At 61.5% G+C, this 15,155-nt stretch overlaps 1 protein-coding gene across 3 annotated transcripts in view; it reads right to left on the minus strand.

Moving 5' to 3' along the window:
• Positions 1-793: 793 nt before the first annotated feature.
• Positions 794-15,155, minus strand: part of AACS (acetoacetyl-CoA synthetase) — a 42,717-nt gene continuing 28,355 nt past the window's right edge. Inside the window, exons 11-18 of one of the 3 annotated variants that reach the window (XM_062182552.1) lie at positions 13,320-13,384; positions 13,100-13,222; positions 11,548-11,661; positions 10,463-10,588; positions 8,465-8,534; positions 8,105-8,163; positions 7,339-7,541; positions 794-1,817 (exon numbers count right to left, since the gene is read on the minus strand). In XM_062182552.1, coding sequence (XP_062038536.1) covers positions 1,680-1,817; positions 7,339-7,541; positions 8,105-8,163; positions 8,465-8,534; positions 10,463-10,588; positions 11,548-11,661; positions 13,100-13,222; positions 13,320-13,384 — 898 coding nt within the window. In that variant the 3' untranslated portion in view covers positions 794-1,679. The remainder of the gene's footprint in view (positions 1,818-7,338; positions 7,542-8,104; positions 8,164-8,464; positions 8,535-10,462; positions 10,589-11,547; positions 11,662-13,099; positions 13,223-13,319; positions 13,385-15,155) is intronic. The other 2 variants (XM_062182553.1, XM_062182555.1) reach the window with 2 other exon arrangements.

Here is a 15,155-nt window from a genome sequence, read left to right on the forward strand (position 1 = left end):
AGGTCAGGGCACGACCACTGTCGGCCTCTGGGCTGGAGGGCCAGCCACCAGCAGAGGGACACATTCGGCCTCTAGCAGCTCAAATGGCAGGAGGAGTCCTCTGGAGACCCCAAAAGGAGGCAGCCCCGCTGATACCTACTCTCTGCCAGCGAGACCCACGTCACTGAATGCCGACCTCCAGAACGGCAGGAATGGAGGGGAGGGCTGTCTGATCCACCAGTGGGTGGGACTGGCTGCAGCAGCCACAGGGGACTGGCAGGCCAAAGGCCCTGGTGTCCAGCTCTGCAGCTCCATGGCCAGCTGATGGCCGGGTGCTGGCCAATGATACCAGCCGAAGGCTTTCCGGAAAAGCCAGCGTTTTGCAATTAATGGGAGCAGATGTGGGAGGCAGCTCTGCTTTGTGCCCAGCCCTCCTGCCACTTCCCCCACCCCAGAAGGCTCAGGAATGGCTGGAGGTGGGGCCAGCCACACACTTTGGACAAGGCCAGAGAGCAGAAGAGAGCAGTGGGCACTGCCGCCCCACCCTGGGAGCACAGCCCAGGCCAGCTTCCTGTGCAGTGATGCGATGGACACTGGGCCATGCCGGAGGTGGTCACGGGAAGCAGACAGAGCCCTGTGGTGACAAAGGACAGCAGGCCAGGTCCAAGGCTGGCTGTGGGGGAGCCCGGGTCGGGGAGGCCCAGAGCAGCGGTGCTTGGCCAGCAGCCACAACATAGGTGGCCCCGGCAGTGTGGGGCCAACAAGTCCAGGGTACCGCAGAGCGAGCGGGATCACACAGGCACGCCACACGCGGTACAGGTGGGTGCCACCCACCCACAGGTATGTTTATTGCATAGAATTCCTCATAGCACCTCCCCCCCCATATTTTTATCATCCAGAAGAAAAGGAATTCATAAAGTACTTCATTGTGCTCAGTCTTAAAACATAAGACACGAACATCAGGAAGACAGACACACATTACGTGCTAAACCGAAAAGTACACAAGAGCTGCCAGCCAGGAACCCAGGATGCCACTGACAGGCGCTGACGTCCATGGCGTCAGCACCAACACACCGGGGACCCCTTGGGCAGCTCTGTCCCCTGAGGCCGCAGCCCACAGGGCTCCCTGACAGCCCCAAGAGGGAGAGGAGGCAGCCCCCAGAGCTCCACATGGACACACACCAGGCACCAACAGAACATTACAAGCATCCATGGCTGCACCCTGGGGACCCTGCTAAGGAGTGGCGTCCACTTGTGTGTCAGAGGGCAAGGCTGGAGTGTGACACAGGCTCAGAACCGCGTCCTGGCTGTGGGGGCCTGGCTGTCACCTGTGCAAAGATGGCGCCGAGCCCTCCTGGGCTGTTCCCTTCTAAGAGTCAGTGCTCAGCGTGGGGCGGACGGGCCCTGAGGGCAAACAGGGGAGCCAGAAGCACACAGAAAGGAGAGAAACAGACCTGCACCTGCGAGGAGTGAAAGTGAACAACAGGGCGCGCGCTCCAGCCCCGCACCTGGGCCCCTCCGGGCTGCGCCTGCTTCAGAAGCCACACCTAGCGCTGGGCCACCTGCCGTCTCTGGAGGTCACCACCAGGCCAGCGCTCGGAAGACCCAAATCCCTGGGAGATCCAACAACGAAACAGCAGCGCTTCTTCTCCAGGCCCCGTGGGCAGGCGTGGGGCGGGCGGCACGCAGGCCAGGCCAACTCAGAAGTCCTGCAGCTCAGGGATGCTCCGGTAGAGGTCCAGGGTGTCGGGGTTGGAGAAGGCCCCGCGATGCTCCACGGCCCTCCCCGCAATGACCTGCTTCACGGCCACCTCCACTTTCTTGCCGTTGAGTGTGTACTGCGAGGGGAGGGGAGAAAGGGGACAGAACCCTCAGCTCAGACCCACAGCCAGGCCACGCCCCCAGAGGCACGCCCGCGGCCAAGTGCTCAGAGCACCCTGCTCTTCCAAGGGGCAGTGTCCTGGCCCAGGCCCAATACCAGCTCCATCTGCATGACCCGCCCATGGTCCCCAGGTTTCCTCTTGCTGCCACTCAGGGCCCTGGAACCCAGCCGGCTGGCTCACAGCCCCCAGGCCCTGGGGTAGGCTGACTGCCACACAGTTCCCAACTGGCAAACAAGACAAAGTCTCTCTGAATTCAGAATTCTGCCCAGACACGATGGAGATCCACAATTCTTCCTAAATCCCAACAGGAAGGAAGCCACCACATCTGGCAAATTCCTTACCCTGAATTTGGCTCCTGAATAGAAATGGGGGGTATGACGGCACCAGCCCCAGGGCGCACAGGCACAGTGGTTTGACTCTTATCACCATCACTTCATTAGGCAGACAATCCCTCACTCACCAGGAGTTGACTTACAACTCACTGAAGTGTATTAAATGTGCTTTCTTTTGTTCTGAGAGGCAGAGAGAGACAGAGCCAGAGAAAGCATCCACACACTATTCACTCACAAATGCCCACAACAGCTGGGGCCACAGCCAGGAGCCAGGACTCAGTCAACGTCTCCAACATGAGTGGTAGGAACCCAACCACTTGAGCCACTATCACTACCTCCCAGGTGTGCGTGAGCAGCGAGCGGCAGTCGGGGCCAGAGCTGGGTGTGCGTGGGCAGTGGGCGGCATTCGGGGCCAGAGCTGGGTGTGCGTGAGCAGTGCGCGGCAGTCGGGGCCAGAGCTGGGTGTGCGGGAGCAGTGGGCGGCAGTCGGGGCCAGAGCTGGGTGTGCGGGAGCAGTGGGTGGCAGTGGGGGCCAGAGCTGGGTGTGCATGGGCAGTGGGCGGCAGTCGGGGCCAGAGCTGGGTGTGCGTGAGCAGTGCGCGGCAGTCGGGGCCAGAGCTGGGTGTGCGGGAGCAGTGGGCGGCAGCTGCAGTCGGTAGCCAGGGCTGGGAGTTGAAGCCAGGCCCCTGATGCGCAGTGTGGGCTATATGCCCCGTCCATATGCGTTTTCAGCTCACAGCGAGGAGCTGGTTGGAATGAGATGCCCCAGGTACATCCCCTAATCCTGTTTCTACACTGACAATATTGTAAGTCAGAAAAGCATTTCGGGGCCGGCGCCATGGTCACTAGGCTAATCCTCCGCCTTGCAGCGCCGGCACCCCGGGTTCTGGTCCCGGTCAGAGCACCGGATTCTTTCCCGGTTACCCCTCTTCCAGGCCAGCTCTCTGCTGTGTCCCAGGAGTGCAGTGGAGGATGGCCCAAGTCTTTGGACCCTGCACCCCATGGGAGACCAGGAGAAGCACCTGGCTCCTGCCTTCGGATCAGCACAGTGCGCCAGCCGCAGCACGCCGGCCGCGGCAGCCATTGGAGGGTGAACCAATGGTAAAGGAAGACCTTTCTCTCTGTCTCTCTCACTGTCCACTCTGTCAAAAAAAAAAAAAAAAAAAAAAGCATTTCAAACACATCGTCCAGTGCTTGGAACACGGGCATTGCCCTGGGAAAGGCTAGCCCACACGAGGTCACCTACAGCAAGTGCGCTGAGCACACAGAAGATGAGCAGTGGTTGTCATGAGGGGGAGACACGCCAGCTTGCAGGTGGGCCCACCGTCTCGGCGCTGTCCCAGGCAACTGCACAGCAAACAGAGTCGGCCAGGCTGCTCATTTCACTGTACTCGAACCCAACAGGAGGACCAGCCATGGCCACCGACTCAGCCCTGGCCCCAGGAGTTCCCAAGGCCTCTCACAACTGCTGGCAGACACTAGACTCCAGTAGGCGTGTCTCGTGTGTGGCACCCAGGGGCTCTGGGTGGCAGGGGTGAGTTCACAGGCCAGAAACGGCTGAGGCCACCATTAGCCATAGAGGCAGGCCGCCAGTCCCCTGAGTGCCCACTGCACTGGCACTATTTCTCTTTTTTTTTTTACAGGCAGAGTGGACAGTGAGAGAGAGAGAGAGACAGAGAGAAAGGTCTTTCTTTTGCCGTTGGTTCACCCCCCAATGGCCGCTGCGGCCGGCGCACCGCGCTGATCCGAAGGCAGGAGCCAGGTGCTTCCTCCTGGTCTCCCATGGGGTGCAGGGCCCAAGCACTTGGGCCATCCTCCACTGCACTCCCGGGCCATAGCAGAGAGCTGGCCTGGAAGAGGGGCAACCGGGACAGAATCCGGCACCCCGACCGGGACTAGAACCCGGGGTGCCGGCGCTGCAGGCTGAGGATTAGCCTGTTCAGCCACGGCGCCGGCGGCACTATTTCTTTTTTACCTAAGATGTAATTAAATTCATTCATTTGGGGCTGCTGCTGTGGTGTAGCGAGTAAAGCCGCTGCCTGCAGTGCTGGCATCCCACATGGGCACCGGTTCGAGACCCGGCTGCTCCACTTCGATCCAGCTCTCTGCTGTGGCCTGGGAAAGCAGTGGAAGGTGGCCTAAGTTCTTGGGCCCCTGCACCCGCGTGGGAGACCGGAAGGAAGTTCCTGGCTCCTGGCTTCGGATCGACGCAGCTCCGACCGTTGCGGCAACCTGGGGAGTGAATCAGCAGATAGGAGACCTCACTTTCTCTCTCTCTGCCTCTCCTCTCTCTGTGTAACTCTTTCAAGTAAAATAAATAAATCTTTAAAAAAATTCATTCGTTTTAAGAAAATGAGTTACGTGTGAACTAATTAAGGCTCTAAGCACTGCTTCCGAGGGAGCACCTGTCAGTTAGGCATGTGCCTCCAGCCTCTCACCGGGACGTGCAAATGTCTTGTGTGCCTCCCGCGTGACAGAGCATTACACAAACGCCACCAGTGCGGCCCACGGACGGATCAGCCCCACCCTCCAGCTGGTGACAAACAGGCTGGCACCGTCTCCTGGGGAAGGGTAGAACCCCTCAGCTCCCACGTGGGCCTCTCTCAGAAAGGGACCTAGGGACTCAAGACAGGGGCCCTCCAGGCTCACACCTGCTCCCCACAGCCGAGTCCAAGAGCGACTGCCAACGTGTGGCCCGGGGTCAGCGGCAGGCGGAGCGGGTTCCAGACGCCCCTTCCCTGGGCAGAACCCCTGCCGCAGAGTCCTCATCTGTGAAGTGGGTGTGCCCACCCCCACGTCTGAGCACCTGCTGCTGGGCCAACAGGGGCCTCCACTCAAGACAGAGAGATGTGGATGGCAACACAAGTCATCTCCACCAGGTTCCTGCTGCCGTGGTGAAGCCGGGAGCCAGAGGGAGCCACGGGCACCTTGGGGCAGCCTCTCAGACCCTTGGGCAGAGAGCGGAGGACATCGCAGGTGAGGCACCCAGAGCAGGGCCACAGGCCAAAAGCAGCAGACACAGGAGGGCCACGGCTACGTCTGCGCCCAGGCCCGCGACACTCACCACGCAGCTGCCGTCCACCACCTCAGACATGAGGCCAAGGAGGCTCGGGGATGCTGAGTCCACTGCCCACAGCCGGCCTCAGGGGAAGGGGCAGAGGGGCCGTCAGGGTCTCACCACTCTGCTGCCAGCTTCCTGCTGATGCGCATGGGAGGCAGCAGATGGCGCAGGTGCTTGGGCCCCGTCACCATGTGGGAGACCCAGATGGAGCCCCTGGCTCCTGGCTCTGGCCTCCTCCAGCCCTGGCTGCCGCAGGCATTTGGGGAGTGACAGGAAACGGAAGCTCTCTCTGCCTCTCTGTGTTCCCGTCTCTGCCTATCTCTCCATCACTCTGCCTTTCACGTGGACAGAAATAACAAACATTTGAACAAAAGGAAGAGGTGGGGCCAGGCTAAGGAACAGTGCCGTATGTGTGAAGATCCTCGCAGGAAATGCCAGGGTCAGCAGTGGTAAGGGCCACCCTGCCCAGGGGTTAGCCCAGATGGGACACAGGAAAGGCCCCACCCCCGTGCATCTTCTGAGAGCCCCCAGGCCTTGCCCTGTGAGTGCTGCCATGGCGCCTGCTCCAGGTGCAGAGGCAGCGCCCGCAGCTCCAAGTGCCAAGTGGTGCACGGATAAGCAGGCCTGGGTGCACTGCTGGCGCTGGCATGAGGAGGCCTCCCCAAAACCACCCCTGCAAGGCTCCTGCCCCAGCACAGCCCCGGGCCCTCCTAGTGGACCCTCGCTCGTCCTTTCTGACCTCCAGGGTGGCCCAGGGCCACTCCACAGCCCCCTCCGTGCAGAGGTGGGGCCAGCCGCCCCCCAGCTCAGCCACACAAGCAGATCTGCTCCTGCATGACCTGGAACATGGGGGTCTCAAGATCCCAGGGCACTAGAAAACCCGAGTGAGCCTCAGGGTGCCTGCACGGAGCACTGGCCTCAGGGAAGACAGGCCGCACCTGCGCGAGAGTGCTGCTGCTGTCCTGGCTCTCTCAGACAGACTGCCCACTGTGCCCGAGATCCAGTGAGCCTGGGGTGACCACTCTGGCAGCAAAGCACACAAGGGTTTTTTCCAACACAATGACGCTCTGGTTCCTGTGAGTGCCCCAAGCAGGCAGAACCGGCTTGGGCCAGAAAACCTCGGACTGCCTTTGGGAAGACAGGAGGTATCACTCATCCACAAAGCACCTTCTCCCCAGAGAGGGCCATGTCTCCAAGGAGAGCTCGCTCTGAAAACAGAGCAAGGGAGGAAGAGAAAGCACCCAGCTGTGAGGCTCCGCCCACACAGCGCCAAAACTGTGGACAGATGCGGCAGGGCCAGAAGAGGAGGCAGGTGTCCCAGCAGTGGGAAAGGAGAGAGGCAGGAGCGGCCTCCAGGAGCGACCGGGTGGCATGTGCACTAGGCACCCCCTGTGCAGGCAGGTGTACCACACAGGTACGCCATGCGTCAGCGCTCTCCCCACTCCCACTCCTGGTTAGGCTGACGACGTTTCTAAGGTGAAGAAAATGGCCCAGCAGGTTCCAGGGACCTCAGATTCAAGGGAGTTGCAGGCTTTGGCACTGCTGTATTTCTAGTGAATTCCTCCCTCTAACTGCATCTCCCAGCTCAGCCCTGCTCAGGCCCACGTCAGCTCCACCTGCAAACCAGGTGGCCCTGCTCCCGTGGTCTTCAGATGGAGCCCTCAGCAAGTCTGCGTGTTTAGATAACACGCAGGCACACACAGGCACACACGGGCACACGGGCACAGCCTATCAAGGCAGTGACTTGTACCCAGGGCAAGTTGAAGCTGGGCTCCCAGCTGGGACCGTGACAACCCCCCGCCCCCGCCCCGCGGCAGGAGCACCAGTGCTCCAGCAGCTCTCCACGGGTCAAATTCATTCCCTCATTAATAACCCTGAGAACACAGAGAGCCACCAGGGGAGAGGCCGGCGGGGCCTGGGGGCCAGGCTGCTCCAGGCCTCAGGGGCCCACCATTTAGCAGCAAGCTTGGGGGCAGCAAGGACGGCGGAGAGGCAGGCAGTGTTGCCAGGCAACGTGGCCCCCTCACTACAAAGCACAGGAGAGAGGCTGGGTGTGCAGGCGGGGGGTGGGAGACGGTCGTACCGGGATGCCCTGGGTCTCCAGGATGAGGCTGGGGACGTGCCGCGCTGACAGGCCCAGGCGGATGGCGTCCCGGATCCGTTTCACCAGGTCCGGCTGGAAGGTGTGGCCCGCAGCCATCTTCAGGAAGAGGATGACCCTCTCCTCGCCGTCCCTGTTGTACTGGGGCACGCACAGGCTGTCCATCACCTCCTCAAAGGCTTCCACTGTGGAGAGAGGGGCAGGGCGCAGAGGGCCGGACTCAGGCTGGAAGCCGATGCACCTCCCAGAGCCCTCGCCGGGGGAGCAAGCAGAGACCCCATCACCGGGGAGGCGGTGGGGGGCAGGCTCCAGGAGGAGGCCCCGCATGGGCAGTGCTGATGCAGGGAGGGGCCACAAGGCAGCATCACTCTGGGGCTCTGGCCTGGGCCCGGGTAGGAGACCCCTCCCAGGAAGGCTGGGCCTGAGTCCCTGGGCTGGACGGGCTCTGCTGGGTGGTCAGGGGGCCCAGGGGCCTGCACTGTCTGCACACGGTGTCCTGCATGGCGCTGTGCTTCTGCTTCCTCCCAGCAAAGAGGAGACACAGTTCCCAACCTGAGCGCACTCACCGGGAGGACCCAGGGGGACAGGGATGGGCCACGTCACTCACAGCCCCGCTCTGGGCGTCGTGAGCTACAGCACCATGGGCAGCGGTGTTCTCAAGGGGGACAGGCTGGGGACACCCATTCCCACCCAGTCATGCCCCTGCTAGGCCACTCCCTGGCACCTGAGGGAGGGAGGAAGCCCATACCGATGTTGTAGATTTCCGAACTGCCGAACCGCACTCCGTTGGGGTTGAGCGTGCCGTCGCTGGAACAGGAGGGGTCGTGAACACCAGGCAGTGAGAAAGCCACCACCCCTCTGCCGCCCCACCCCCCGTGCCCAGCCCACACTCCAGGGCCCAGGACTGGGGACAGCCCACAAAGTTACAGACTGAGGATGGGGTCTTCAGCCGGAGGCCCCGTGTGGGCTGAGGCAGAAGTGGGAGACCCCCGATGGCCAGCGCAGGGGCCCAGGACAGCTGCTCCTCGCCTGGGAGGCGCCCCCTCTGCCCTCCCGGACACCCCTGGGAGGGGCTGTGGGAAGAGAGACCTGCCCTGCAGACCCTTACCTCCGGCCCAGCATGACGATGCCCCCGGTCTTGGGGTTGATCCTGCAGTAGTCGCCGTGCGCCCAGACACCTGAGAGAAGGCAGAGGAGCTGTGTCACCGCGAGCAGCCACCTGCAGACACAGGCCAGACAGCGCGGGGACGCCGGCCGGCTGGTGGGCGTGGTGTGGGGCTGGGGGCTGGTAGGTGGGGGGCAGAAGTGAACCAGCCATCCCTGTCTCTCCAGCACCCCCTAGTGGGGGCTGCTGCTCACCCAGCTCTGCCCCATGCTGGTGGGGAGAATGACCACTCCCAGCTCGGCAGGATCGGCCCCACCAGATCCTGGAGGTCAGGGGTGCATTTGGAGGTGGGGAGACGAGCAAGGCCTATGGAAGTGAGCATCTGGGGGCAGCGGAAGGGCCTGGGTCTGAGGGGCTGGGGTCAGGTCCTAGCACAGAACACACAAGCTGTGTGACGGGGCAGGGGGCTACTGCCCAGTCCCAGATACACTAAAGCCTCAGCCTCGTGGAGAGAGGGCCGACCAGCAGGTAAAACCAGGGGACGTGATGGGCAGGGAAGAGGGAAGAACAAGACTCGGACAGAGCACCACCCCGAGCCGAGCCCACGTGGTCAGCCAGCCCCACTCCAGCCCCGTGTTCGGCTGGGTCTCAGCACTGAGAGGGAGAACCCAGCTGCGGGCATAACCCCGCCCCTTCCACATTTAAGAGGAAAGGGTCCTTCCCCACACCTGCCACACGTAGGAGTAGCCGGCGGCCCACAGGAGGGCAGGGTCCACGTGGCCAGAGCAAGCACACTTGCATGGGCTCCGCAGTGACTCGGGCGTCGTCTGTGGCCACTGCCACCGCAGCCCAGGGAGGGACATGCGCTGAGCAAGAGCACTGGCGGCAGCACCTCCTCCCGCCCGGGGCCCCAGACGCTGGCCCTCTCCAGCACTTAGCTGCGAGAACAGCTCGGGGCGTCTGCTCACGAGACGTCCCGGCTACAGCCACGGCCGACCCTTCGCGGAGACGAAGGCCACACCTGCCTTCGTGACAGGATTATTTAGAGAATCAGAAACCCTGATCAAATCACTACAACAAAGCAACGACTTCAGCTCGGAGTTTCCTGGCAGCCAAGGCAAGAACAGAAATATGGCAGTTAAGTCGCCACTCGGAATACCCACGTCCCCTGTGAGAGCTGCCGGCCTGAGTGCCAGCTCTGCTCTGACCCAGCTCCCTGCTGGTGCACTGCCTGGGAGGCGGCAGGGCTGCTCAAGTACCTGGGCCCCTGCTACCTCCATGGGAGAACCAGATCCTGGTTTCAGCCCTGGCTGTTGTTGGCATCTGGGGAGTGAACCAACAGAAGGAAGATCGCTCTCCATCTGTCCATCTCTCTGCCTTTCAGATAAAATGCAATCAATCATTTTTTTTAAAGATGTAACTCCTTGAATAAAAAACCCCAATACCTTCCTAGAGATGTGAAGAAAGCAAGCAAGCGCTTAGCACAAGCGACCCTGGGCAGAAGCCTGCTCAAGGGTGAGTCTCACAGCAGCAACAACGCCAAGCGCTGCTGAAACAAGACGAGCAGGAGGCAGGAACCAGGCCTGCAAGAGGACGCCCCTGCTTTGGGGCAAGGCATCCCTCAAACGACAGAATGCATGGGGTCAGCCTGTGGGACAGGACACAGCTGCTGCACACCCGCCTGGCACAGAAGCGCTCTTCCCCCAACGTTTCCAGGACTGGGTGGAGGCATGGCAGACGGAGAGGAAGAGACCCGAGCCAGGCAGACATGATCCGGTCCCACGCACCGCCTTCACCCAGGCACAGCTGAGGCTCCCAGCAGCTCCCGGCAGCTCCCGGCAGCTCTGGGCCCCTACGGCTGGGACCGCACCAACCTCAGATGGAGGCTTCGAGCCGAGCGTAAGGGGACACTGACAGAGCCTCTGGCAGGGGGGCCTCCCCTCCTCTAGAGGCCCTGCCGGGCAGGGTCCGGGCAGCACTGCGGGCTCACCGGCGACCCACCTGGGAACTTGGAGAAATATGCCTTCCTGTACTTGCTCCCGTTCTCGTCGTTCCAGAAGTGCGTGGGCTGGCAGGGAAGCGGCTTCGTACACACCAGCTCTCCACTCTGTCCCCAGACTGCCCGTCCTGGGAGGGGAGAGGAGACACTGAACCAGCACGCCGCACCCTCTTCTCCTCCACCATCACTGACCCTGCTCCGAGCCCAGCACTGCTCCCCACACAGCTTCCCACAGCCAGTGCTCCAGGGCTCCCAGACCGCCAGGCGTGACGGAACACACAGCGCAGCCACCCGAGCCCTGGGCGGTACCGAGCTCCTCTGCTGTTTCTAAGCCTCACGCAGACAGCTTTCTTGCACCGACCCCCTTGTTCACATGTGGGGCGTTTCTCCCGGATGTGGGGCCTGCCCACAGGGGCCTTCTCTCTGGAGAGGCTGCCCTGGGTCCCTCCAGCGGCCAACATCACGGCCCAGCACAGCACAGGCTGCAGAGGGCAGTGAGAGCGGGTGGGAGGGCACCCTGGCAACGGCACGCCCAGGAGTGGCGAGCCAGCAGGCCCTCGGCCCGCACCTTCCCCAAGGCCGCAGATCATTTTGAGAGCAGGATAAGCGGTCCTTGGGGAGTCCCTCTCAGGGGAGGGGTTTCCCTCCCGCACAGGCCCCAGACACCAGGAAGGAAGCAGACACGGGAGCCAAGAACACCTAGGAGCACATCGCTCTCTGCACAGCAAACCAGCAAAGCCCTCCTCCCAAAATAAGAGGCACCTTCCAGAAAGGTCGCTGGCAGCATTCTTGGTGACCTGCTCGAGACCCCCGGCTCCAAGCTGGTGCCGTCACCACTGCTACCAGCTTGTCCCCTGCCTCACAGAAACGGGGCAGCCCAGCTCAATAACTGAGTCTGAACTCACGTGGTGCACACGCCACATACCAGGGGACACAGCCAGGCTCGCGGCCTAAAGCCAAGGGCTCAGCCGGCAAGGGACAGGGGCCACCCTGCCAGGGCAGGGCTGCTTGGGGAAACCATCACCATGTCCAAGTGCTTCCAGGTTACCCCCAGCCCTGGCACAGAGAGAAAAGCTGTTAGTGTCACCTTCTTCATCCCACGCCTCCACGGCCATGGCCAGGTTCCGGGCCTGAATCTCCCCTCTGTGCACCGGGATGGAGGAATTCTGGCCCATGAAGCAGGAAATGATGTCGGTGCCACCTGCAAGCAATGGCAGAGGGAAATTCACATTCAGAGACCAAGATAAACCGCTCGCTCATCAGCAAAGAGCAAAGAAGAACCCAGAAGGGCAGTGCCGGCCCCTCCCAGACAGACCCGGGGTCTGCGCCCGGCCCGAGTGCGCCCGGCTGGAGCTGCTGCTCGGGGAGACGCGGGCACAGACTCGGAAATGGATCGGCTTTCTGACCGCATCTTCTCCAGAGGACCGCATCCCTTGTGGGCCCTGAACTGGTCCCCACGAACACCAATTATTTCCCACAACACGGCTTCATGTTAAGAAAACAGTTCCAGGGCCAGTGCTGTGGCACAGCAGGTGAAGCCACCTCCTGCAGTGTCAGCATCCCATATGGGCACCGGTTCTAGTCCCAGCTGCTCCTCTTCCGATCCAGCTCTCTGCTACGGCCTGGGAAAGCAGCAGAGGATGGCCCAAGTCCTTGGGCTCCTGTACACACGTGAGAGACCTGGAAGAAGCTCCTGGCTCCTGGCTTCAGATCAGCTCAGCTCCAGCCATTAAGGCCATCTGGGGAGTGAACCAGTGGATAGAAGACCTCTGTCTCTCTCTCCCTCTCTGCCGCTGCCTCTCTGCAACTATGTTTTTCAAATAAATAAGAAAAGAAAGAACACGGTTCTGAGAAACCCTGACTTGTCATGCACACGTAACACGCACGTGCATATCCACGCCCTTTCCAATGAACAAAAAGGACCCTCTGATCCTACAACTGCTTCTCTTCACTCAACACATCACAACCACCTTTTAATGTCAGTAATTACGTCTCTCTCCAAACCAATGCTCTCCTCATGTGACTCGTGATGGCACACAAAGTAAGGGTGTCCCTGAACGCCCATTTACCCTGGCACCAACGTCAACAGCGTGGCAGTGGCTGTCCCCACGTGTCCATGCCGAGGGTGCATCCGTGGAGCCTCCTGTGTGCTAACACGCATCCGTAACCTCGAAAGCAACACTGTGGTCCCTGCGCAGTCCCTCCCAGTGAGCAGTGAAACCTCGGGTCTCCAGGGCACACGTCCCCACCAAGGGGGTTCAGGCTGACACTGGGCCTTCCCAACTCAGCTCCCCTGGCCGGCGAACTGGCTGGCGGGGGCTGAAGCCTCGCTCTGGCACTTAATAGTGAGGCAGACATGGGACGCTGCTTTGTACTGCTAGATTTCATTTTCTCTTTTGTGAAATAACCAAAGTGGAACTGCCAGCAGGAGCTGCTTTCGGAAGCTGGGGTTCCAAGTGCTGAGACGTCCCTGCCTCGGCGTGAAGCCAAGTGCAGGGACTCGCTTGGCCAGAGGGTCTGCTCACTTACAGGGGCCCCCAGAGGGGTCAGGAGGCAGGGGTGGCCTCTCCTCACACCTTCAAACTCACTCCGAACCCCGCCCGCCACCCCACACCCCCGCAGCCCCACGGGAGCCGCACCTGAGATGGAGCCCAGGAGGACGCTGCTCTTGATGCACCTGTAGACGTAGTCGTAGCTCTGCGCCTTCAGCGGGGAGCCGGTGGACAGGATGGTGCGCAGAGTCTGCAGGCTGTGGGTCTCCACTGGGGCGGAGAAACACGGAGATGGAAACCACGGCTGGCACGCGGGCGCCCACCCCCTGCCCGGTACCTCGGGGGCAGGAACTCCGAGAGCACTCACCCGGCTTCATGTCTTTCTCTTCGAGCACCGACAGCCACTTGGCACCTGTTCCCAGGATGGTGATGCTAAAGGCACAGGCAGGAAAGAGAACGAGGGACTCAGGGCTCCAGCGGGTGCAGACAAAGCCGTCTGCAATTGGCGACTCGCATGGCAGCTTGCGACCCTCAAGGCTCAGCGTTGCCCTGGGGCGAACCCGACTTCCTCCTTACCTGAGCTTACGTCCCTGCACCTGCGTCTACTCACAGGGCACGGCACGTTCTCACCCGGACGCCACCACAGAGCGGGCACCCGGGCTCCCTCCACCCTGTGCTGTACTTATTTCAAACCCCCGTGCGCACCGGGAGCGTCCCCTTCCCATCTGCAGAGTATTCTGTCTCGGGGGACCACAGGGCCATGAAATCGACACCCCTGGAATTCCGACCTCACCCATTTCCAACAAAGCGGAGAGGGCTACTACTCGGCTTCACAGGCCCCCCGTCCGAGGGAGAAGTGTCCACCGGCCACAGCCGGCGCAGCACCCCAGGACCCACGGTGCTGAGTGTCGACATTAACCCGTCAGCAAAGCACAGCAACATAGGTGCTCCTGAAGGTGACAATGGTGGGGTCGAGGCTGCCCCTCCTTCCCCATTCTCACAGTTTCCAGGCGCCGGGGAGGTACCGGCTCCTCACGGTTCCCTCCCAAGTTAACAGGAGGTTAAGAGGGTTGGCTGGGGACAGCAGGGCTCCCCAGTACCACGGGCCCCCATCCGCCCTCTGTGAATACACCTGCGTAGTCAGCCTCCACCAGACTCGACTCCACTCCTGAGCACACAGAACCCCCCAACCCGGCTCCAGGGGCCCCCTCTCCCCTCGGCGCGGGCTTCCTGGTCACAGAAGCGGGACTCTGCACTGGCTGGCGCTGGGTCCCACACAGTGGCTCCTGACCCGGGGTTTTGCTCCCCAAGGTTTGTCAATCGCCATCAACTGCAGTCCAGAAACGTCATCTGCCACATTCACCATGCTCGCCGAGCTCACGGCCCGTTGTCGGCGTAACCAGCCTATTTTACTGAGTTCTGCTCTTACTAGTTGTGTCCCTCTCTTACTGCGTCCGGCCTATGACGGCACCGTCGGCAGTGCGTACACACTACCCTGGGCCAGGCATCTGCTGGGGCCTCGGGGAGCAGCCTGGGAGTGTGGGAAACTCGAGATACAGGTGCAGCCTGTGCCGCCACGCAAGGGAGGGACATGCTCAGCCCTGGCAGACGCTACACGGTGCGTCTTAACTGTACAGTTTTTACAGAGATAAATACACAGAGGAGAAATCTGGACCAGCAGAGAAGTCGCCCAAGAGGACGTCTGTGTCCGGTATCAGAGGGCCTGGTCCCTCTGGTGCCAGCTCCAGGTTCCAGCCTCATGTTGATGCACCCCCGAGGGCAGCAGGGGATGGCTCAAGTGACTGGGCTCCTGCCACCCACGGGGACACCCGGAGCAAGCCCCTGGGTTCTAGTCCCAGCCATCCTGGGCATCCAAGCAGTGAACCAGGGGATGGGAGCGAATGAGTGAGCTCTAATAAATAACTCCAACAAATAAACACTTAGAATAAACGAGTAAATAACATTTTCTAAGTAAATTTCTAGAAGGAAGGAACCGAGATCCTGTGCCGTCTCCTGATGCCGCTCCAACCCCCCGGAGCTTGCTGTGCCCCGCAGCAGCGCCCACCCCGGCCTCTCGGGCAGACCCTGTGTCTCAGACGACCTCTCGGGTGGATCCCATGTCTCAGACCTCTCGGGCGGACCCATGTCTCAGGTTCTGCCCACCACCACCCAGCCCCCCGCAGGGACTTGGAGAACGGACAGC

Source organism: Lepus europaeus, chromosome 23, assembly GCF_033115175.1.
Source record: "Lepus europaeus isolate LE1 chromosome 23, mLepTim1.pri, whole genome shotgun sequence".
Taxonomy (NCBI): Eukaryota; Metazoa; Chordata; class Mammalia; order Lagomorpha; family Leporidae; genus Lepus; species Lepus europaeus.